General features: G+C 26.8%; 1 protein-coding gene across 1 annotated transcript in view; it reads left to right on the top strand.

Moving 5' to 3' along the window:
* The window catches only part of LOC100211251 (uncharacterized), an 88,071-nt gene that overhangs the window by 3,995 nt on the left and 58,232 nt on the right, over positions 1 to 25,844 (top strand). Inside the window, exons 2-3 of the mRNA XM_065799167.1 lie at positions 16,014 to 16,068; positions 23,286 to 23,338. Coding sequence (XP_065655239.1) covers positions 16,014 to 16,068; positions 23,286 to 23,338 — 108 coding nt within the window. The remainder of the gene's footprint in view (positions 1 to 16,013; positions 16,069 to 23,285; positions 23,339 to 25,844) is intronic.

Genomic DNA, 25,844 nt, shown 5'->3' with positions numbered 1-25,844 from the left:
AAGCTGTAATTAATTGTTATAAAAAACATTTGTGGAATATTTTTTTATCAGATAAAAAACCGATAGATAAATGAACTTTTTTATATTTTCTTTTTTTTAAAAAAACTTTGTTTTTAATTTACTTTATTAAATTTAAATCAAATTTATTATTAAATATTATATAATATATTATATTATTAAATATAAATTTATTTTATTAAATTTAATTCAAATTCTTTTTAAAATTTTAAAATGCTCTGTTTTACAATTTTTTTTACTGCTAAAATTTCAAAACTATGTTAAAAAAAAAAAAAATTTAATAAATTTAATTCAAGTTACTTTAAAATGTTCGTATTATATATAACTTTTTTTTTTTATATTTCAGTTTTGAATTTGCTTTTTAAAAAAAGTTTCTTCATTATTATTAATTTTTTGAATTGACGATAGACCGAATGTCGATTAGAAACGATTAACTAGTTAATGAATAGTATGCGAAGATTTTGTTAAAGCCAAAATGTTTGAAAAAAAAGTTGATAGTTTTTATTTATTTTTTGACTGTTAAAGTGATCCCTAAGTGCCGAGACAAGTTGTGTCCATATCATAAAAAATCCTTGAAAAAAAGTTTTATGTTAATCAAACTTTCCAGAACAAATTATTTATCAAGATATTAGCAAAAAACTTAATAATTTTTAATGCCATTTTAATTTTCTCTAAGGTAAGTTCTGGCTCTTTAATATTTTTTTTTTAAATACTTGCGCTTTTGTAGTTAATAAATGATGCCAATACAAAAAAGTTCTTTCATGTAACTTAAACTCAAGTTGTAAATGTTATGCTTGGGTTTTCCCTTTGCAGTCAATTTTTATGTAGAAGAATGTCTTATAGTTTACAAAACTTTTATAACTAAATAAGAATAACATGATCAATAATTAAATGCTTTAAAAGCCCAATTTATATTTATTTTATTTTTAAAATAAAACTAATATTAAAATTATACTGATATTTTTTAAAAACAAGTTCTGGTTATAACTTTTTAAAACTGAATATATATATATTTTTTTATGGATTTAGTAAGAAATATCAAAAATATATTAGGTTTCATGGTAAATGAAAATGAAATATTTTAATGGAAATTAAAAAAAAATACAAAGCAGAAAAGCGGTAATATTCGTTTAGTTACAGTTTTTATTTTATCAAGTCTCCAGTTGAACTAAAATGTTTTAGGTAGCATGAACATTTTTTTATAAAAGAGGGAAACCCAATCTAGTTGTGTTGTTGTGTAAATTTAAAACATGTAACTGACATAATAAAACTCTTAGCAATGTAAATATCTTTACTGAGTAAAGTTACAATAACTCGCGTTATGCTTTTGGGGATTTCCATTTCTGTGCGTAATTTTTTATTTTTCTATGTTTTAGCAATTAAAAGCTTAGACTTTCAGCAATACGCATACTATTATGATTTTCTTAAAAAACATTTTTAACAAAAATATTTTTATCATATTTTAGGCTACCTGAATAAATTAAATATATATATTTTGATCATATTGTTTTTTTTGCGTAATAATATTGCTACAGTTTGAAAATAAACAACAATTTTCAAAACGTTATACTTTAACTAGAAATAATTGATGACTGTCATTTCTCATCAAAAATATATTAAATATGAGTTGTAGAAGTATAATGTTTCACTTAAAATACTCACAAGCAATTTATTTTCTTAAAACTATCTACATGAAATTATCAAATTCGCAACTTCCATGCGTGACTTCCGTGCGTGATTATTCATGAATTGCATTTAAACAATTGCTGTGGCTCTATGATACATAATGCAATCCTGTAACTTTCTGTAAAGCTTTACTAATGTTCGAAACATCATTTTAAAATTTATATAAAACCCTGAATAAAAATAATAATAACTATAAATGTGTGTTTAGATGTCTGATGTTATGTTGAAATAGTCTGTAAGCAATCTTTTCTTTCATTATTCTCTCTTTTTCTGTGAAAGCTATAAAGATATGCAAAATATGCAATTTCTGAAATTAACTGTTTACGACACTATTCCTTTTTTTTCTTTTCAATACTATTCATGAAATTCATTTGCTACACTATTGCTTTTTTTTGTTTTTGACACTATTCATTAAATTCATTTGCGACACTATTCCTTTTTTTTGCAACATTAGGCCTTTTTAATATATTCAACACTACTCTGAAGTTCATTTTTCGACACTATTCCTGTCATCCGCTGAAACTTATATTTTTTGAGGAATTAAAGTTTATTTATATAGTAACTAAAATTTGAGTTTTCTGTTCTGTGCATGATTCCGCTTCAAACTTGATTTATTCTTTGTTAACATTACTAATGTATACCATTTTTTGTTTACAAAATATTTATATGTTAGAATTAAATAAGAGCAAATTGGAGATCGTCAGTTTTATTATTACGAAAATAATAGACAAAACATATAGGAGTTTCCGTGCATGATTTTTTGGAAATGCCCTTTTCCATTACACAGCAAAATCTTATAACAAGGCCTGCATTATGACATTTTGGTTTAAATACATGTTTAATTTACAATTTATAATAATAACAATTTTAATAACCATTTTTTGTGGGTTATTTAACTAGTTACGTATTTTTGGCAAGGAAATAAAATAAGAGAAGGCCGATGGGTGGAAAATAAAGTTAAGTGTGGTAATAAAACTTGGGATTTTTTGCTTACCAGGCTAGCACTTTACCACTACATCACTATCACATGTATATTTGAAGTTAACAAGTTCCTTAAATAAAGTATATTAGTTAAAATACCTTTAACCTAAAATAAATAGCTGTTTATGAGCAAAGAAATGAAATAAAAAATAATTTTTTAAAGCATTATGGAAACTTAATATAGTCAACCTTACCATTTCAGGGACTATTTCATCCCTAAAAACTCTGGTTCATTGACTCAAAAAATTTGTAAAAAAAAAATTTTGTGCCTAAGGAATTCTTAAAAATTGATAGGACTTCTCATCTCTACTTAAAATGAAATATAAGTTTAATAGTTAAGTTAGGTAAATATTTTATTTATGTTTATTTGTTTATATTGTGCTTATTTTATTTTTAATGTACAAAAGTTTCGTCTCAATTGGTTATTTTTTTACAAAAAATAAAGTTTTAATTCACATTTAAGATACATAAATTTTTTTTAGTTGATCCTTATAATGTTTTTTATATTACTGTCTCAATTGGTTACACTTTTAAAATAAACATGTATTTAAAAAGTGTAACTAAATGAGGCATAATGTAACATAAAAATTTTATAAGGATTAGTTTTAAATAATATTACATATAATATTATAAAAAGATAATATAATAATATATAATATTATAAAAAAATATGTCCCTTAGTTGAGAAATAAAACTTTATTTACTTTTTGTGAAAAAGTGTCTCCAATGTAGACGAAACTTTTGCACATTAAAAATAAGTAAAAATGATAAATAGCAATATGGTGATGACAAGCAAACATTTATTGTCTTTATTTAATTATAAGTAGAAAAAAATAGTATCTTTGTTACCAATTGTAACTAATTTGAGACATAAAAAATGTTAAAGGCAAAAGCACTTAAAAATTATTTTAAGGTGCTTCTGTAGTCAAACTAGCATTATACTTGATCCACTTGACATTAATTGCTAAATATTTAGAGAAGCATAAGATTTTTAAAAATTATCATTAATAAAAGAATTTATTTTTTGGACTCTGATGCAAGATGTTTCTTTTTATGATAAAAATCTGGCACCATTTTTACCATAAAAAGAAACATCTTGCATCCAACTGAATGAATTATTAAGTATGATTTGTGGCCGAAATATTAATCCATCAGCAAAAAAATAGTAGGTAACAATTGTATTTTTTTTCTTATAGTAAAACTAAGTTAAACATTAGAGTATAGTAAAAATTAAAATGAGTAAACATTAGAACTGCCTTTTTTTAAAAAACTAAAAAATGCAGTTCCAGACAGTACCAGACAAATCAAGAAATAAAATCAAAAATCAAAATTAAAAAAAAAAAAAAACAGATTAAAAAAATCAAGATTTATAAAAGCACTTAAAAACACATAATCCAGGGCTCAAAATAGCCGCCGGACATTGAACATTGTCTGGTAAAAATGACATCTATCAGTCATTGTGTCCGACCCATAATTTGTTTGCATTTATCTTAAAATCATTTTAGTTGTTCCAAAATTATTATTAAATTCAGTAGTATATATAAACTTCATTTTTTGAACTTTTTTAATTTTTATACAAAGCAGAAAATAAAGTTTCTATTTCAGTATTTGTTTTATTTTTTGTCTGATGGTTTTTATTTATTTCAAATGAATATTTTAGCTTTTAAAAACCCTTTTGAATTTATTTTATAAAAACTTTAAAGTAAACATTTTCTTAATGCTTATAGAAACCAGTACTTTTTATTACACTACCAAATTTGAGTTATGTTATGTAACGTTTGCTTTTGTGCTAAAGTTTTTTTCTATTAAAAGTGTTTAAAAGTAATCATAGAAAAAGTTTAAAAAGATTTATCAAAAAATTGATATTTATATAATGTAATGTATAATATTCTTTGATAATTTAAATAAACGCTGTTGCTCGCACAACGGTACCATCGCTTTAATATTTTTCTTAAAGTCACGGTAGTGATTTCTTATTGGTTGATTTTTTTTTCTTTTATTTAAAAAATGCATGTCCAAACCAAAACCTTTAATTGATGTATGTGCACTGCCCCTTAATTGATGCATGTCCACTAGGGTACATTGAAAAACAGAAATTTTTTAAAACTGGCTTGTAATAGCTCTAAATATATGCAATATAATAAATTATCACTGGATTTAAAAAATTTTCGGAAAGATTTTTTTATAAAACAATCATTATTTTCAAACTTTTTATAAAATTTCACTTCTTTTGAACCAGGTTGACCTACTTTTGAAGAATTTTTTTTCTTCCCAGAATATTAGGGCCCTTTAAATGTTCAAGGGGCTTAAGGCACCTCAAAAAAAAAAATTTTTTTGAAATTTTTTGTTAATCAAGTGATATTTTATTATATTGCATATATTTAGAGCTATTACAAGACAATTTAAAAGAAATTCTGTTTTTCAATGCACCCTAATGTCCACTGTGCCATCCCTAAATCAGTCGAGGTATGTGCGCTCCACTTCGCATATCCCTAAATCAGTCGATATATGTACACTGACTACGCCTATCCCTAAATCAGTCGATGTATGCGCGCTCCACTTCGCATATCCCTAAATCAGTCGATATATGTACACTCACTACGCCTATCCCTAAATCAGTGGATGTATGTACACTCACTGCGCCTATCCCTAAATCAGTGGATGTATGTACACTCAGTGAGTGTACATGCAGACACAGTGAGTAACATACTGCACCTATCCTTATATCAGTCGATGTATGTAAATAACAAAAATCAATGTAACTTTCGATATACAAAAATAACAATAACTTTCAATGAAAAATAGTTAAAAAACATTTAAAAACATTTTTCTTAGTGAAGGACTCGATCCCGGATCACTATGAAAGATGAACCAATGAGATACCACAAAACTAAAGAGACAATGTAGAGTTGTAATTATTTTTAAATTTCTACAAATAAAACTTTTAAAATCAACTAATAATATTCGCAGCCGTGACTTAAAATAAACCAATCAAACTTTACTACTGTGACTTTAAGATAAAAATATAAAGCAATGGTACCCTTACGCTAACTGCAATGTTAAATAGCATGGGTTTATTGTAAAAAACTCTTAGAATTAATTTGTTACTTTATTTAATGAAGTAATAAGTAAATACTAACTGTTTGGACATATTTATAAAATATGGGTTTTGGTAAATTTAATCAACACCGACCTTTTCTATGCTTATTCCTTACTTCAATATATTTTAGTAAGCTGCAGAAAATTAACTATATAACTATATATATAAATATACATATAGAAAAACTCTACTTATCGTTTTTTTTTAAAGCTATGAAAAAAAAAAAATTAATTAACTTTAAAAAGCTTTAAACATTTTGATAGCAATTGCGCAAATCGCTTGTTGATAAATATTTATCAACAGTTTGGATATTAGTACCTATCTAAATAATATTTAGAATACCTGCTTAAAATGTGTTAATTAAATACCATTGGTTTAACAAATTTCAAAAAACATGAAATGACAAGTCTATTCCACTCCGATCATTTTAATAATTTTGCTTTATTTCAATAAATCTTAAAAAAGAACCAAATATAAAAATCTTTGTTTTGAGTTAACGATTTATGTTCAATAATTTATAACTTCTATAAAAAACAGAACAAAAAAAAAAAAAAAAAAAAAAATTGGGAAGTAACTTTATGCACTTTGGCATGCTTTATCATCTTTTAATACTGTTTAATAAAAATAATGACTTGATAAACTTTATAAAATGGCATGTAAATGCTATAAATCAAAATTAAGGAGATATTGACAAAAAGAAGTTTTCAAGTAAAAGTAAATCTGTAAAATTTTATATAATTTATATAACTTGAAATTTACATGTTAGATATTTGCACAAACTTTTGTTCAAATACATAAAATACAAATGATTACAGATTGTGGTTTTAAAAAAATGCCTAATAGCTTTGTAAAATAAAAGATATTTTTATGTACACATTTATTAATAAAACAACAATTTTCAATAGTTTTCAATTGTATGAGTATATTAAAATTATAGAAATTAAAAACGCCACATGTATTAACTGGAAGTCAATTTCCTTATACATTATAACAAAACAAAATAATTTAAACAAAAGTTTTATTTACAAAACAAATTTAACTACATCTGCATCATCAATTAACATTTGGTAGATTAACCAACTACAAAAATACTAATTAAGGTCAACTATAGGATCTATAAAATTAACTTCTTGTCAAGATACAATTTCAATACATCACCTATAAAACAGAACATGTTTCATTAAGTAAAACATTAAAAAAATTAAACTTTAGTAACTTTAAAAACAGAATAAAAATTAAAGAATACATACAATTTACAAATAAAAGTATATTCAGCAACTATATCATTTATAATGATAATAGAAGATTCAAAGATATTTTAGAAAATTATAAAAGTTGAATAGGAAATATAGCGTGCAGATCTACAATGCCTCGTGATTATTAGTTAAAAGTGAGTTGATTCTTCCAATATTATATGGAATATAATACTATTTTGATGGTTTTCTAATTTCTGTCATTGCTGCACACTAGTTTTAGCTTGTTTAACGGAGATGTGGCAAAATATCTATAAAAGTTTAAACTTCCTTATTACCTTAGTATTTGGTATTTTTAACTTTTTTTTTTTTTTTAAATTATATATTTAATAAAATGGTTTATTTAAAAAAAAAGAAAATTAAAATTTTCAATTATGTTCTTAATAAAAACATATTTTAAACCACTTTACTATTTTAAAAAAGTCAAGGTCACCACATGGCAAGTTCAAATCATCAGCTTGCTTTTTTTTTTAATTTCTGTTATTTAAAATGCAAAACAAAATAACTTTCTTTCTTTCAAAACAAACTTCTTTCTTCAAAAGTGTTTTATTTTGTATTCTAGAAAAATCGAAAAAGATTAAATTAAAAAAAAAACAACAAGTTGCCAGAGGTAGGAATTGAACTGCAGCCTATGTAGTTGAAACTCGACACACTATCCACTTGACTACGCAGGCATATTGTCTAAAGAAAGTTTTAAAAGTTTATAAAAACTAAAAAAACTAAAATAGAATAAAAATAAGTGTTATAGATCAAATCTTAAGGAGATTTTGCGGCACTGCAATTTTCAAGAGAAAATAAAACTGTAAAACTTGATATCTGTTTTATTATGTTTTTAACATAATTTGAAGTTTACCTAAGATAGATATTTGCATACACTTTTATTGACTTTTCTTATAAAAAAAGTGCTGCAACACTTACTCACTATTACCTCGGTTACAATGGATGCCTAGAGTACCGTGTCAAACACTCTCGAATGAGCATTGCCATGTTCCTTATTATATTATAATATGATAATAGTTTATGTATTTTATTATATTTATAATAATTTACAAAGCATTTCATATAGTATAGTATTTTTTAAAAAACCTAATATAAAAGTGTTTTCCTTTTCAAGTTTTAGTTTTTTGAGCTTAGATTTTTTTTATTTTCTTTAAGATTTCCTTTTTTTAGATAAGTTATCTTTTTATTTTCATCACATTTTTTAAATGAAAAACAAACTACCGTGGTTAAGTTAAAAAAATAAAATATTTAAAGTGTGGTAAGGAATGGTGTTTGATTGCATTTATTGGACAAATTGTCCGGAACAAAAAAGTTCGTTATTTTGAGCCCTGGCATAAACTAATACAGTTAAAAGAACTTTTCAAATATTGCAGCTTTTAAAGTAAAATTTTTATAAGTTTTATTAATGTTCATAATTTTTAACGTATTGATATTTTTGTCTTATTATTTAAGAATAATGTATTTCATAAAAATAACAATTGTTTTTGGAAACTTTTATTTTTAAACAAAACTGTTTAAAAATTATAATTTGCAAAAAGTTTTAAAAGCCAGTTGTAAAAAACCAAGAAATCAACTCTCAACCATTTTTTTTTTTTTTTTTTTTGACACTGACAGACTTTTCTTAAAATCTTTAGATTTTAAGAAAAGAAATTATATTATAATAGAAATAAAATCAATAAAAATGGCACTTTGATTTTGTCAAAATTAAATGTAACAATTTTTTAGCAGTGTCATTTTAAAGGTTGTTTTATTTACATTCCAGAGATGATATTAAATGCGTTATCTACACTACCTGCTGTAGAAGTCATAATAAAATTATTGTAAACCATATAAGATATTTGGATCCGTTAACCATGGTGCTAGCGTTAGCATCTTCCGACAGAGATCATTACATAGAAATGATAAAAGTTATTTATTCAACCTAAAAGAAGGTCCAAAAAGGTCAAAAAATGTAAGAGCAGATATAATCAAAACTGAAATCCTTCTGACAGCATTTTTTTTATGATAAAGTACAAATACTAGGTCCTAAAATTTACCAGACCTTAGTTAATTTTTGACATTTGAACTTTGGTAACTTCAAAACGTCGCATATTTTGCCAAGCTTATCTCACAACTGGAGAATGCATTTCAATGCATCATACCGGGAGTTCCACCGTGTAGGGACAGGTATCAGTATTGCCCTTGCGATGATTTTTTTCATAGCATCCGATGCCTTGGAACTTCTACAAAGCAAATTCCAAATGCTGGTACACTTGGCCAATGCAGCTCGATAAAGACGTTTGAAATTAGCATCAGAATCACATGCTTTATCTGCGTCAGTAGTTGATGTGAGGCTGAGAGAGTGACTATTGCAAGCTTCATGGTGAGGCAGAACAACTTCAGTATCAGCATCCGTGTCTTTGCTAACTGGTAAATTTAGCACTGCAGTCATGTCCGCTATTTCAACATCATTGTCAGAATTTTCTGCTTCATCATCATCACCAGTTCCTGTTTCCTGAACTTGTTTTTCAGCAGTTGCAGAGATCCCTGAACCAGATGCATTACTGCTAGTGTCTATAAAATATTCTCGGAAGGCTTTGCTGAAGTTAGAGGCATTATCTGTTACGGTTGCTGTAATTTTCTCCACGTGTAACCCATAATCATAACAAGTTTTTGAGATCATTGCAGCCACTGAGTCGTAAGTATGACTTCCAACAAAACGTTGACAGGAAAGAGCAACATGTATGCGTGATACTGAGCATTCAGTACTAATATCAATATAGTGAGCTGTTATTCCTAAGTAGCTCTTTCGGTTCACTGACCAAATGTCAGCTGTACAAACAAATGGTATTTTACTGAAAACTGTTCTTTTATCATCACACATTTTTTGAAAACAGGCGTTTAATCGCTTGCCTAATGTTTTGTGACAAGGTAAACTGACATTGCAATTGAGTCCGTGGATCAAATTTTTGAACGCCGGCTTTTCCACTGTGATCAAGCAGCGCATTTCCTGCACAATGTAGTCAGCAATAAGCTTTTCAACTTCATCCTGTGAAATGGATGTTTGATTTCAAGGCATAATGTGCATTTGTTTCAACTTCTTAGAAGCAGGACCAAATTTGGCAGAAGGTCCACCTCCAACTCCAGATTCCATCTCATCTACCAAGGGCTTACGATGTTTTGCAACTGAAACCTTGTGCTGCTTGTATTAATCGATTCGCTTTTTGCCATGAGCATTCTGCGACAACAACAACAATTAATCAATTAGCCAAGATTATTGCATTTATTTGTGTTATGTTATAGCATTAGTGTTTGTCTGTGTTGCTTTATGTGTTAATCATTTTTACTGTTTAGTGCGTGGTTTACCCGTTTCATTTAACTTTCAATGTTTTTTCTTTGACTAATTGACTGGCTGTAACTACTATGACTTTGAGATGAGAATGATTTATTACATATTTTATTCATTGTTTGCTTTGTTTGGTTAAATTGAATGATTTTACTTAATATTTATATTTATACCATACCACATTAATCAATAAATTGTATTTGATCTGGTCTCTTTCTTTTTCAGTAAATGTACACGTGCCTCATAATATTATATTGAAATTATAATCTTTCTATCTACTAACTAATTAGTAATGATTACTGATTATTATATAACAAACATAAAATACACAATATAATATAGTGTTTTTGTAGTTATATATATACCTGAAGATGTTGAGTAAAATTAGAAGTTGCTTTCAGTGAACCACTGTAAGTTTTTTTTGCCAACACATAGCATACACTGTGCAATAATTTTAACATCCCCTGTAGTTTTACTTTTAGATAAAATTTTGAAAAATTTTTCATCAAGTATAGCAGGGACGGCTTGTTCACTCTCAGCATTTTCATTTTCTACAATTTTAGTCGTTTCCTTCTCTTTTGCCATTTTGGGATTTTTGGTAGATTGGTTCCCTCTAATCATAGTAATTAAATAGCAAATTAATAGGTACCATTACCAAGGGTGGTCCAAGGCAGCACAATCCAGCCAAGGAACTTTTGGAAACCAAGTTTTAATTAATTTGCTGTTGGTGAAAAAGTATTTTGTATTTTGTGTTTTAAACCAAATAAAAAATAGCCTTGAAAAGTATTTGAAATAAAATTGAAAATACTAATGAATAAAAGTATTTCAAATAAAAATAAAAATAATACGAAAGTATTTTAAATAGTATTTTAAATACTTTCATTTAAAATACTTTTTAAAATACTCAACAATGACCATGGCTTGCCTTTTTTTTTAAATTTTGGAATTCAATGACCTTTTATTTTTTTCATTCGCCAATGACAGCCTAAATTCCCAATATTGCGAAAACACAGTATAAAATTTTTTACTTAGTAATGTGCTCTATGTATGTATGTATGTATGTATGTATGTATGTATGTATGTATGTATGTATGTATGTATGTATGTACAGGGCTCAAATTAAGTGTATTGCGATCGCGAATTGTGATTACTTTTTGCACCTTCGCGATTAGTTTTTTCTTAAAATTTGTTTTTTTGCAATCTTTCTTTTTTTCGTGATTATTCTTTTTTTATTTTAGAAGATTGATACTCTATTCTTGAATATTTAGTGTTCTTTTACAGTATAAAACTGCAGTGACTTCTGTAACCAAAATTTTTTTTTTAAAGCGGAGCATAAAGTAAAAGAAAGAAAAATAAAAGATTTAAAAAATCAATTAGCAAAAATGTTCAAGTGCAGGAAAAAGACCGATTGTTTAAGGAAGGAAAAATTTATAAAAAACAAACGATTAAATACCTATTCGAATCAAGAAATAAAAGATTTTGATTAAAAAAAGAAATAAAAGTTAATGGATTGAAAAGTCACTTTCTTAACTCGAATTCTCAAGGGCTTTATTCCGATTTAGCTCATTCATTATGAACAAATTTAATGATATTTTTATAAGTTTATTTTGCGAAGAATAGCGGAAGGCTATATAGACTCTAAATAGTTTTTAAAAAAAAACTTTAAAGTTTGTTAGTACACTTGCTAATTTTAAATTAATAGCAATAAATGGATGCAAATAAGGACCACAGATGCAGATTATCTACAGTTAAAAAGTGGGAAAAACATTTTAATTGTGAGTTAGAATACGATTTAAATGGAAATGAAGTTAGAAGATTAAGATGCAGTTTATGTAAACAATTTGAAAAATAGATAAGTCAAACAAAATTGTTTTCCATGACCTGGATCAAACCAGGAACAATATCAGTAAAAAAAAGATTCACTGGCATCGCACTTAAGCAGTGCGCAACATAAAGAGGCCACGCGAATTCATCAACAAACAACATTAGGTTCAGTTTCATTATCTAACCATGTTATTCATAATACTCCAATCGGGCATGGTTTACGTAAAATGGCCGTAAAAGACGCTGACTCGTTACGGAAAAAGTTTAAAATTGCGTATTACTTGGCAACTTAAATCAAAAATCAAAAAAAGTATTAGATCGTAAAAGATTCTATTATTTAGACACATTTTTTTCTTTCGCTTTATTTTATTGAATGAAAAAGTGAACGCTAACTTTTATTAAAAAATACATTAAATGAAAAAGCAATATCATGGGAATTTGATAAGGTTACTTAGATAAGAAAACTTACTAAATAAGAATTTAATTATCATTCTTGTTTGTGATTGTGTGGGTTTTCGTAAAAATGTTAAGTTTTAACATTTTATCACAATAATGTTTTCGTCATTTTTAATAGTTTTTTATAACTGTTTCAAATTTATAGATTGTTTTGTTAGAGTTTTAAATAATTTTTTTTACTGTTAAAAATTTATAGAAAATTAAATATTCTAGTTGTTTTAAACATTTGAAGTATTAAATTGATGAAGGTTAAATAAGCAGCAAATTTAATCTTATTCTATAGATGGCTTTCTATGCAACGTCACATCTTTTTGTAAACAACATGTGCGCACATACTTGTAGGCAGAAAATATTAAAATTTTACAAGTATACATTCATAAGTTTATAATATAAATACACTTTATAAGTGTTTTTCGCATTTCTTTTATATCCTTTAATAAACTTTTGTTTTCTTTTTGAAAAATGATTGAAATAATTAGTTACATAAAAAATGTAACTACATTACATAAGTAATTAGTTACATTTTTTTATATTGCAAAAATAAAAGTTTTTGCATTATTTTCATAACTTTGATTGCCATTAAAACTTCTATGTATATATTTTATGTTCTTCTGCAAATTTTTTATTGAGATTGATCTCATAAAACAAAAAACAAAATTCTAATAATCTTTTTCAATTCATATTGCTTTTAAATCTTTTGAAATTTAATAAATAACAACATCATAATTGATAATATTTTTAAGTACTAGTAATTTAGCATCCGAGGTTCAGTGGTTCGAGACACCTAATATTGCTAATTGTAACAAGAAGTAGTAACAAATCAACAGAAAATGGTAGGAAAGTTAGCAGCAAATGATAACGACCTGGTTTAAAAAAAATTTTGGCATTAAAAAAAGTTTAGGTAATTTTAAAAACTTTACACTTGTATTAGAACAAAATGAGTTCAGTACAGTACAAAAAGGTGATGATTTTTAAACCAGACAACAAATTAAAACTAATACCCTTCTTTAAAGTTTATTTAGACTTTTATTCTATAAATAATAACATAATGCTTTTCTATAAACTTGCTTTTATTACTTATAAATAATCAGCGTGGCCAGCAACTTGAACATCCTGCTAAAGTCAGAAAATTAAATAAATTATGAAAAACTCGAAGAATTTCGATTGATTTAATTGCAAACTATAAGTTATTATTTGAATTGACAATCAAAATAAGACTACTAAAAATGTATTTTTAAAGTCTCATAATAACTAAAATAATAAATCATTATTTAAAAGTCTATGAGAGCACTTTTAAAGCAAGTTTATGTTTTTGGGTCAAAGTAAAGGGCCATGTAAAATTTTTTGTTTCTTTGTTAAGGTCTTAGGGAAAAGTCATGGAAAATGAAATTTTGCTGGCCACCCTGATTATATACATTCACATTAATCAACTACACTCATATTAAAATGATCAAAGGCATTAATATTCAATATAGTATTATCTAACAAATGGAGTGATCCTCACAGTCATATAATTAACGGGAAACATTTTATACATCCAATTTCTCTATTCACGAACATTATGTATAAAAATATCAGAAAGTTGTCTAAATTTCGAATCCAGATAACTGTAGTCTTTTGTAAAATGATTTTTAATGTTGCTTCATAGCATTTTTAATATCGAGTCGTGGTGTAGTGAATTAATAATAGTTAATTAAAACTCAAGCTGGTATAGAAGGCTTTATTCAGCAAATTAATAAGTGTATAACCTAAAGATACGATCATATTGTTTTACATAAAAAACACATTAGTTATCGAATAACAGCAGTAAGTAATAAGAATCAGCACTCAGCAAAAGTATAGCCACCAGGTTTTAATTTTTGATAAAAGTTTATTCTGATATAGTAATCTGTTGATACACAATCACCCAGTTAGGAGATAATAGAAACTAGTTGCCCAAGCTGGTTTTTATTATATACCAATTAGACATTTAATGCTATTGATGTGTTTATAACTAAACCAAGTTTGCTATCTTGACGATAAATTTTTTATTATATTGTGCTTTATAAGCACAAAATAAAGATGATCCTCCAACATCCAGCGTGAGTGAAGTAAGTTTTAACTTTTAAAAAGCTTTATTAACATTTAAAATAAATCTGAAAAAAAATTCTTTTGTTCATCTGATGTTATATTTTGAAAAATGTTTGCTTTGTATGAAATATGTGTACTTTGTTTAAGTCAAGCTTATTTTTCAAGTTCCATATTTCAATTAGGTTTAGTACTGTATTAATTGAAAGTAAAAAGTTTAAAATTCTGCTTTATAAATATTGTGTTGAAAATATTTAGAAATAGTTGACTTATTGTCAGGTGGTTTGGTGTCATAATTTATTTCCTTATTATAGTTATCAAGCTCTATATTGTTGATGATAATATTGATAAGGATATTGTTTATATATTTTAACATACTTTTCTCTTCTCTTTTTTGGATTGAAATAGAAGTTGATGCAACTTCAATGTTATGAAATCTTATGGATTGCTTTATTCCAGTTTCTATGTCATGGATTAGCTTTGTTCCAGTCTCTATGTTTTTTTCTTTTAAAAGTTGATTTTCCAAAAAAAACTTTATACATTTTAAATCCACATTAGCTTTTACATCTTTTTGAGTAACTAATGACACAACAACTGGTTGAAATAAATTTAATTCTTTTTAAAAAATCAAGTGAATAAATTTCCTAACAAAACATACAAACATCCAAATGTTTTGTGGTGGAAAATTTCTGAATATTTATTTTTTCTACCTACAAGTATGCGCGCAGGTTTTTTTAAAAACGGTTATGTAAACATTTGGAAGTCATCTATAGAATATTAAATATATTAAATATTTATGAATTATGATTAAAATATTAAATGACAAATTTTCATGAATTAAAATAGAATAGTATTTAGAATAAAGGGTATAAGAAACACTTATACAATTATTAAAAAAAAAGTTTGTGCAATTTACAATATCCACAAAACTAAAACTCCAAATCAAGTTCCCATAAAATGTTCAAGTTATTTAGAATGCTAGAATGGGGATCTTTTTTTTTCATTTTAAAAAAATCTTGATTTTTTTTTATGGCTATGGCAAAGTAAATAATTACAAGTAAAATAAAAAATATTATTTGAGTTAACTAAAAAAATGTTATTTTCTATTACAGTTCTACATTTCTTTGTGTTTTTGTTTTCAACTGTAAAGTATTTTTGCTTACAAAAATTTGATAAATAAAATATATTTATATCAAATTTATATATTAAAATTAACATTTTTGTAGAAAATTAATTTATAAAATAATTTTATAGTATTAGTTTAACTTCAAAGATTTTATATAAATATTTCAATAAACTTCAGGTTGGGCAACTGGAGATTCTTTCTGAAAAAAAAGAAGTTTTCCCTCTTTATGAAGGTCAGTTTTTTTTAATTATTTTTATTTTTATCAAAGGTAAATATCATATCAAGTAACCTTCTTAAGGAAGGCAAGGTGAAGTTTCTTGTTAAATGTTTTTCTTTGGTGCTCTGTGTTTACAGAGAGAGCTATTATTATAAATAAAAAAAATTCAAGTTAGTAAGAATTTTATAAATAAAAAATTTACAGTTGGTAAGTATCTTTAAATAAAAGCTCATGAATAAAAAATTTACAGTTGGTAAGAATCTTCACATAAAAGATTGGTTGGTAAGTTGGTAAGAATCTTCACATAAAAGATCATATATAAAAAATTTACAACTACAGGCTAATACAGGAATGATTGCACGCTGTAACTGACCACACTTATAATTTTTTTTTTTACCATTTGACCATGGCGGTTTTGATGTTTTAACAATTTAAATGCTATAAAAAAAAATTGTTATGTTATAAATAACTTTTAATTGTTGATCGTTTCTTAAGTTTTTATATTATGCGAAGGCTATAAATAAAATAAAAAAGTAATACACTGATTGAGCTTTGTAATGGGCCATTATGGAACTCTAAGGTTTGGGAATTTGAGACCCTGTTAAAGGGGCAAGAATTGAGACAACAATTTATATCAGCTAACTTAACTTGAGAAAAAGAAGTATAAACATCTACCTAAAGTTAATTGCGCTGTAATAGGTTGTGCAAATAGTACATATAGATTGAATAAATGGAAAAAAGAAGTATGCATTGATCATGGACAAAATTTAAGCAGAGAGAAATGTTCTTTATGTGAAAGGCCTTTTTTATTATATAGATCTATTATGGATTAAAGCTTTAAGAAAAGAATCTATAAATAAGAGATTATGGCAGCCAAGAGATAGTGATAGGGTATGCTCCATACACTTTGTTGATGGAATTCCTTCAACTGCAAACCCTGCACCTATTTATGTCTTGGATATGAAATAGAAGCTAAAAAAATCTAGAAGAAACTTAATCAAACACTCTATACCATTATAAAAGAAGAAACTTGACCAAACTGCAGTTACTAATTCTCCAACTTTTATGACACTTGCTTCTGAACAACCAAGTCATTCTAATGATATCAACCAAGTCATTCCAATGATATTTCAACAGATTTAGTTAAAGAAAATAATTTACCCATAACAAATGTATCACTTATCAGTAAAGTAAAAATGTTTACATTAACTTGTCAAGATTTAAAGTGTCAAAAGTTATTTGATAGTGTTAAAAGTTCAATATTTACATGTAGGAAAATTAAAACTGATGCTAAAATGAACTTTTACGCTGGTTTATCAACAATTAAATTGTTTGAGAATTTATTTTTACTAATCAAACCATGTTGACCAAATTAGTTTATTGATCTGGTCCTAAAAGTTTTGCTAATTCTAAAAATAAGAAAAAACATGCTTAAATGAAAAAATCAAAAAAGCTTTCTCAAAGAAATGAGTTTTTACTTGTTTTAATGCGATTAAGATTAGGACTTCTAAATCAAGACTTAGATCGCTTTGGTATATCCCCAGCATTGTGTTCACTTACATTTACAACTTGAATTAAAATGTTAAGTCAAGTTTTAAGAAAAGTATTAGTTGAATGACCATAACAGTCTATTCGTAACAATCTGCCACCTGTTTTTTTGAAAGCTGGTTATTAAAAATGCAGAGTTATTCTTGATTGTGCAGAAGTGTTTATAGATAATTCCCTTGATAAATAATCAACTACCTGGTCAGACTATAAACATCATAATACATTTAAGTTCTTGATAGGTGTTAGTCAACTGAGTATATTACATTTCTTTCTTCATGTTATGGAGGAAGAGCAAGTGATAAGTTTATAACAAGGGACAGTGGTTTATATGATCTACTAGAGCGATAATACACATTCACTAGTTTAACTTCCATTGTACAACCATATTTCAAGGCTGGAATATTGGGGTTAGTAAAGATCAGTCGTGATATTTTTTGGTTGAGTGACCAAAAGTTGTGGTTCCCATCAACAGCTTTTTTAGTTTTCTCCATAATTGTTGCTACTTGGTGTGTCTTAGAGGCAGTTGTAACACCTTTTCGATAATGATACCAATGTTCATTTTCATTTTGTCCCCGTGTTAATACTTCAATTTGATTTATATTCTCAACTGACATGTTTACTTTTAAACTTGTAAAAAATTCACCGCAAGATGAAGTGGTAGAAATTGCATTGTTAATGCTTGGTAAATCAATTAGTGGCATATCAACTTTTGTCAAAACTTCAAAAATAAAGTTTATTTTGGGCTTTGGAACAGCAGTAAACAAAATGCTTGTTGGAACAATTTTCTCAAGAGCAGAAATTACATCATTGATATTTAATGACTGTACCGCATTATTTGATAAAGGATTATATTTCTTTTTTGTGTATCTACCATTTTTTTTTTTTTTTGCCAAAATCTTCACAACTAAAGTCAATGTCTTTGATTTTAGAAGGTGCTACTTCTTTTCGAGATGGCAGCGATTCATTTGAAGTGCTTGTACATGCAGGGTTTGGTAGAACATTTCTTACAGCAGCCTCCACTCTATACATTGCTGCAGCAACATGGTTATAAGTTTGACCCATGCCAGCCATTCATGTACAATGACAGGCTTTTATTTTTGCACTTTTTTCTAATACCAACCGCAGTAGATGATATGTATCATTGGTAGATTTCTGTAAGATTGGTAGAGTTCTGATGGGTTAAACATTAAATAATTAAATATATCTGGGTATAACAACATTGGCTGGAATTGCATACCTTCTTGTTCGTTCATCCAGCCATCAAGAGTTTTAAACGGATCAGGTATTTGCATATCGTCTAATTTTAGTTTTAAATTATATTCTTTTTGTAAATCTGCTTCAACTTCTACTGCTGTTTTTGTTGGTAGAACATTGTTGTCCATGGTAGTTTTTGTTTGGGAGAACATTGTTGTCCATGGTAGTTTTTGTTTGGTAGAACATTGTTGTCCAAGGGGATCAAATTTAAATGGTAAAAAAGAAGAGCCACTAGCTCTTCTTTTTTATCATTTAAATTTGATCCCCTTAATTTCAGATAGTTTTTTATTTCATCTTTGAAATCATATCATATTCCATAACTATTTTTATAGTAAATGTTTGTTTTAGCAGTGTTAGTTAGATGTTTATACTTTGTTTTCTCAAGTGAATATTGTATATTATGAATAATCTTTTTACCCCTCCTGTTAGAGTCCAGACCTCTTATAAAATGGTGTTTTTTAAATTTGCTCAATCGGTGTATTGTAGTGGTTGTTTAAAATAAAGTATTTTGTGTAAACATGTAAGGATGTTTTATTATAAATTTAAATATAATAATTTGTTTGAAACTATTTTTCCATATGTTTCTACAAATTTTGGAAAAAATAAATGTTTATACAATTTAAAAATAATTTATTTAACACTTTTTAGTAATTTAAATAAAATTCGTTCATTCATTAAACAATCATTAGGAGTAAAGGGTTTTGCATAACTTTAATAAAATGTTTCAAAAGATAAATTTTAAAATAATTTATTTTAAATGCAATTAAAAACGTAAAAAAAGTAATTTTTGCTTTGAGTTTCATTTTAGTGCTTATATATTTTCTTTTTTGTAAGGGATTGTTTTCTTTTTTCATTATTATTTTTTTAAATTTTCTTCCTAGTTTATGTTTAGCTAGCGTTTCTTTTTTCAGCGCATTTCTAAAATGTTTAAAAATCATTTAAACATCTAAACAGTTGTGGTCTTGTTGACAAAAAAAAAAACATTTGCGTCACCAATAGCACTCAATCGCACACCATTCCTGTCCAAGCCTGGTGTACTCATTTTGTGTAAAAAAAATTAAAAGTCAAAAAGTTTTTTCCAGTTCTCACTAAAAAGTTAAAAATGTTTTTAGGGTTTTTCTTTGCCATTTGCCTGTCCCATTGTGGAGTTTATCAGACCCTAAAAAATCTTAAGAAAGTAAGAACATTTTTCTTCTTATGTGCAAAACTAAACCCACAAAATCAGTTTTTAAGCTAAACACATAGCAGCTTAATTGAACAATAGATAATAGCTACATTTTTATTAAATTTTTATTTATTGATCAAGCCATTTCAATTATTTTTGAGCATTATTTACAATCAATTTGCAAAAAGACTGCAAAAATTATAAAGCGTTCAGCTTTTTTTTTACTATTTTTTTCAGCTTTAAGATATTTATTTTTGTTTGTTTTAATTTCTTTCATTTCTCATTTATTTTTTTAAACATATTCTGTAAAGGATTTGAAACAGATCTTTCTGTCACAATTACCTTCAGAATAACATTTTTTTTCATGAAGTGAAGGATAAATATCTGCATTCTGTATTATAGACAAATTTCTGATATAGTACTGTTCATTAATAAGATCAAATTGAATTTTTAAGCTCAATTCTGTTTTTTAAGCGGATCTTTGTTATTTTTTCAGCTGTAATTACTATTTAGTCTAATGGAATTTCTTACTTTTTCAACTCAACTCATAATTGAACAAATTAAAAAATTAATCTTTGAAATCAATATGTAGTGTCAAAAATTTTTGTTTATAGTTATTAAATATCTTAAACAATTGCCTTTGAAATAAATTTTGAACTGTAATAGAATGACACTGAAACAAGCACTTAGTGTGTGAGTTTTGCACACAAAATGCTTTCGCAAGTTTTGAGGTAAAAAAAAGATAGTAAGTCTTAGGAATCGATTGATCGATAAAGATTAATCTCTGTCTCAGGAAAAGGTGTAAAAGTTAGTGAATCCCTAAAAATTAGATAAAAAGCAATTCTTAATAACACTTAATTGTACTTATTGGTTCTTAGCATTTGTTTTTTTGTTTGTTTATTGTTTCTTTAAATTTTGTGACTCACTGCGCAAAGTCTTTAACTTTTATTAGTTATACCATCATCATGAAAAGATTTAAAAAGTAGAACAATTCCTGCAATTAGGAACTATCATCAATTTAACCCAGAATCTATAGTTACTTCTAGCTTTAAACAAACAAGTGAAGATGTTAATATAACAGACATTTTTTCTTTTTATGGTATTAAACATTCTCAAACTAATCAGTAAACAAACATTGATACATTAAAATTTGGTAAGTTTACTCTGTGCAAATACTGTGTTGATGTGTTTCATTGGGTTGGTATGAGAAATAAAATTTATCGTATTGAAATCTTTTCATGATGATGGTAGATGTTAAAATTTGTCATCTGTTAAAGATTTTAGGGAAATGCTTATGAACCTGCACAACTTTTTTAACAAACTTTTCAGATCATCTAGAGCAAATGAGTGTTTTAACTAACAATGCAACTTGTATCATTGATGCTCCTGTAACAACAACTGACACTTTATTTTTTTTTAATATTTTTTTTTGTAAAATAATTAAATAAAACAGAACAAGTATAAACCAAAAAATTTTTGAAAACAATATTTTTAAACTTATCTTTACTTTGTTCAAATCGAAAAAAAAGTATTTTTTGATAAAATAAGTGGGACATGGGCCTTATGCCCCGACTCCATGGACCCTCTGGTAGTCTGCCCTGGAAACAATTTGAACACATTTTCATCAGGACTACACAAATGCTGAAATTTTCAGAGCTCTGGTTTGTCTGGAAAGTAGTGAAAAATCTATTGCATGATTCCACTAAAAAGGTGGGGCACATGAACCAACCCCCATCCCCTCTCCTCTCCCCCCATCCCCCCGAGTGTCATAGGCCCTGGAAACAATTTTAATATGCACATTTATCAGTGCTTCAAAAATGCCATAAGTTTCAGATCTCCAGCTAGTCTGAAAGGTAGAGAAAAATCAATCGCAATATTCCGCTTCAAAAAAGTGGTGTCCATACCCCATTTCCCCAATATAGAAATCCATATACTTACAAATCAAAATGCTTATGTTTTCTGAAAGATGAATATTAAATGATGTGTAAAAAAAAATTTTAATATCATCAAGGCCACATAAGTTTCTTGGGCATTAAAAACAGGTATATAAAAAATTACCTAAATTTATTTAAATTGATAAATACAGGTACTTAATAATAATTTTATATATTTCTGACCATTTTATTGAATTTGTCACACCTGAAATTAGCAAGGTACAAGTAAAACAATCAAATATTTTTAAAGTTATGTAACTTGAAACCTTTAAATAATTATTGGAATTCTGAGGGACAAGAGAGGCCTGGCCAATATCTCGTAAAAGTTAAATAGTCATATTTTAGGATCTCCTTGGAGCCAGAAGCTAAAATTTTCATAGTTTGTTATGATAATTCAAAATTGCATATGCAATAACAAAGAGGCAAAAGTAAAAACCCTTTTCGCTGGATTTTCTAGACAAGAGTCAAGAAAATCCAGTGTTCATCATTCTAGTCATTAAAAAATGTAAATATTTAAAATAAATGGTCTTTGTTTTATCTGGTCCAATCCTGTCCCTGCTCAAACATCAGGGTCAGTTATTTACTACCTAGAGTTAAAAACCCTGTTTTTATTTCTCAAACAAAGTTGAAATAAAAAATTAATAAAAAACAGGTTTTGACACTAAGCTCCTAATCTTATTATTTAATAATAGGTTTACCTTGTTGGTTACTTTGTTTTTAAGTGAATAAAATTAAATCTATCAGTTTTAATTATATTCACTTAAAATCTAAATAAATTATCAGTTTTAGTCGTGAAATTTTTAAATCTACATTCGGGATACATAATTTTAAAATAAACATAAATCTATAAATTATTTTGAAGTAAAATATTTTTTGTTGATAAGTTATTATGAATTTATTTTTTTGCTAATAATTGTTGTTTTACTGTTAATGTAAATGTAACCATCTACTACACCTGTAGCAAGTGAAAATTAAAAACAGAAAATGAAATTGTAAGAAAACTGCAAATGATAAAAATATTAAGATTTCATTCACATCAATTATAATTCATGGATGGCATGAGTTATGAGTCATAACTTATGCCTCATATTTATGTCCCTGAAATAGCAGGTTTGCCATATATTTGATAAGAAAATTTTTTAAAGGTTGTTATATAAAGACCATCCAGTTTAATATTTAATAGTCTAATATCGTTCAGTTATTACAGTCAAATATCTAAACTTTCTTACTTGATTGTAATTTAATTTATGATTTGATTACTAAAAAATTAATTATAGAATTTAATTTAAAATTAGAGACATCTGTAAAGTTAAAGATTTTTTTCTCAATAGGTCCAAATACTATTGGTAGGGACAAGGCAGCCAACATCTCTATTAACCACCAGGTATTTTCTTTTTTACTTTACAGTTTGCATTTAAATACAGTACAGTTAAAAATAATGAAAAACAAGCAAAAATCAATTTTTTTGAAGTATTTTGTTAAAAAGTTTTCTTAATTTTTATTAGCTTTTGATCTTATTACAATGGCTTGTGGGAGGTTTTCTAGATTTTAGCTTAGTTTTGATATGACTTATTTTCTCTAACTTAATTAAAGCCCGATCGGATTTATTCCTTATTTTGATATTAACATTGTATGTATGCAAGGTGATCCATAACTTTAGCAAGGTTTAATCTACTCATGATTTAATGCAAGTTTTCTAAAAGATGAACTTTATTTAAAGATATTTCTATTATATCAAATCTAACGTTACAAAAAAAATAACACTGAAGGGGAGGGCATGTGTCCACCAGCCCCACAGTGTTGTCAACCATGGAAACAATTTTAACACGTACTGTCATCATGATTACACTAATGCTGAAAGTTCTAGAGTTTTTCAGAATTTTTAAATACGGACCTTAAAATAGGTACTAACAAAAACTTTACCTAGACAAATGGCCTAATTAAAATTATTGCTACCTCCATTAGCAATACCCATATTTATGAGGAAGAAAAAAAAAATCAGAAATGTGAAAAAAATATATATTTACACACGTCTATCATTATATATTACAAGTGTCTATCATTAAGTATCAAAGCCTTTATCAAGTTCTTTTCAACTTTTTTTAAAAATACTTCAGTTGTTGTAAATTCTTTGAATAATTGCTTGCACAATTAAATACAGAAATTAAAAATTGATAATAGTAATTCCTAAGTTTTTGTGAAATATTTTTTTCTGTAAGCTCAAATTTTGAGATTTAGGCATTCCCCTGATTATCCAACAATAGGTGAAATTGGTAGTATAAGACAAAATAGTAAGATGTTTTTTTACTCATTTAATTCTGCTCAGTTCTGTAAGAACATTAAGAAAGCTGCATACAAAAGAACTTCCTGTTGAAATAAGCCATATTGTTTACTATAACTAGTTTTCCCAAATAACCATTGGTAAAAGATTGAGTTAGATAAAGACGTGATTTAATCTTTCGATTGACCAAATCTATGGTTATAAAATGATTGCAGCGTTTAGGTAAAACACCTTTATATCATGAGAAAATGGAGTGTGGTCTTGTTAATCACAGTAGATGGCTAACTATTGCAATAGACTGATGACATCCTGGGTCCTCATATATGGGCTAGAAGGGCGAAGTTTTATTAGTTTTAAGCATATAATTGAATAGGTTGTTGTGGTGTGCTAACTATTGTAGTTTAATACTAAGGCCAGGTCTTCTTTGATTGAAGGCTCAAGATATGTTTGCATACTGAAGAGGAAGAAAGAGTTTTTGAACTGGATCAGATCTTTAAATCAGAAAGAATTTAGGCAAAGGAGGCACATCTGTTCACTCATGTTTTTTCTTAAAATATTGAAACTAAGAACTCCACTGAGTTATGTCTCTGTACTGATACCAGTAATAGCTTGAATAGTGAAGCTAAATATTTAAACCAGTTCAAATATTTAAATCAGTTTAAGTATTTAGCTTTGCTCTTTAAGCTATTACTGACTTCAAGTTGAATCCTATGGTTCCTGACTCAATATCATGACATACACAGAGAATTGAACAAACTGTTATGCAGACAACACAAGGATGTGCTGCCATTTATGGATGTAGTTCAAGAGATGGTTTTATTTAAGTAGGTTTGTTGCCATCAAAAACTTTTACCCCAAAACAATCCAAAAAATAAAATAAAAATAACGATTGTTTAATTTTCATATTATAAATATGTTTATGTACAAGTAATCTGCTCTAACAGCAATATTAATCATTATATGTATATTTTTTTATAAAGAAAGCAATTATGTTATTAGTTATCCATTTTTTTAAATTAGTTCATTATTTCAATGTCTCTAAGAACTTATAATGTTATATTTTCCACTGGTGTCAAATAAAAATGTTTAAAAAAATTTCGATAGGAAATTGGGGGTAAAAAACATTTTAATGCATACCCTTCATCCTCCAAAAAATCATGCATTTTAATGTGTGCTCTTCATCCTCCAAAAAACAAAACAATTAAATGGGTGCCCTTCATCCACTAAAAAAAGCCATACTTTTTAATGCATGCCCTTCATCCTCCGAAAAACCTAATAATTTTAATGCATACCCTTCATCCTCCAAAAAAACCATACATTTTAATGCGTGCCCTTCATCCTCCAAAAAAAACATATTTTAATGGATGCCCCTCATCCTCCAAAAAATCATACATTTTAATGCATGCCCTTCATCATCCAAAAAAAACATATATTTTAATGCATGTGCCTCATCCTCCAAAAAACCATACATTTTAATGCCTTTTATCCTCCAAAAAACCATATATTTTGATGCATGCGTTCATCTTCCAAAAAAACTATGTATTTTAATGCATGCCCCTCATCCTCTAAAAAACCATACATTTTAATGTATGCTCTTTATCCTCCAAAA

This window comes from Hydra vulgaris, chromosome 06, assembly GCF_038396675.1.
Source record: "Hydra vulgaris chromosome 06, alternate assembly HydraT2T_AEP".
Classification (NCBI taxonomy): Eukaryota; Metazoa; Cnidaria; class Hydrozoa; order Anthoathecata; family Hydridae; genus Hydra; species Hydra vulgaris.
This window is presented reverse-complemented; position numbering and strand designations above follow the sequence as displayed.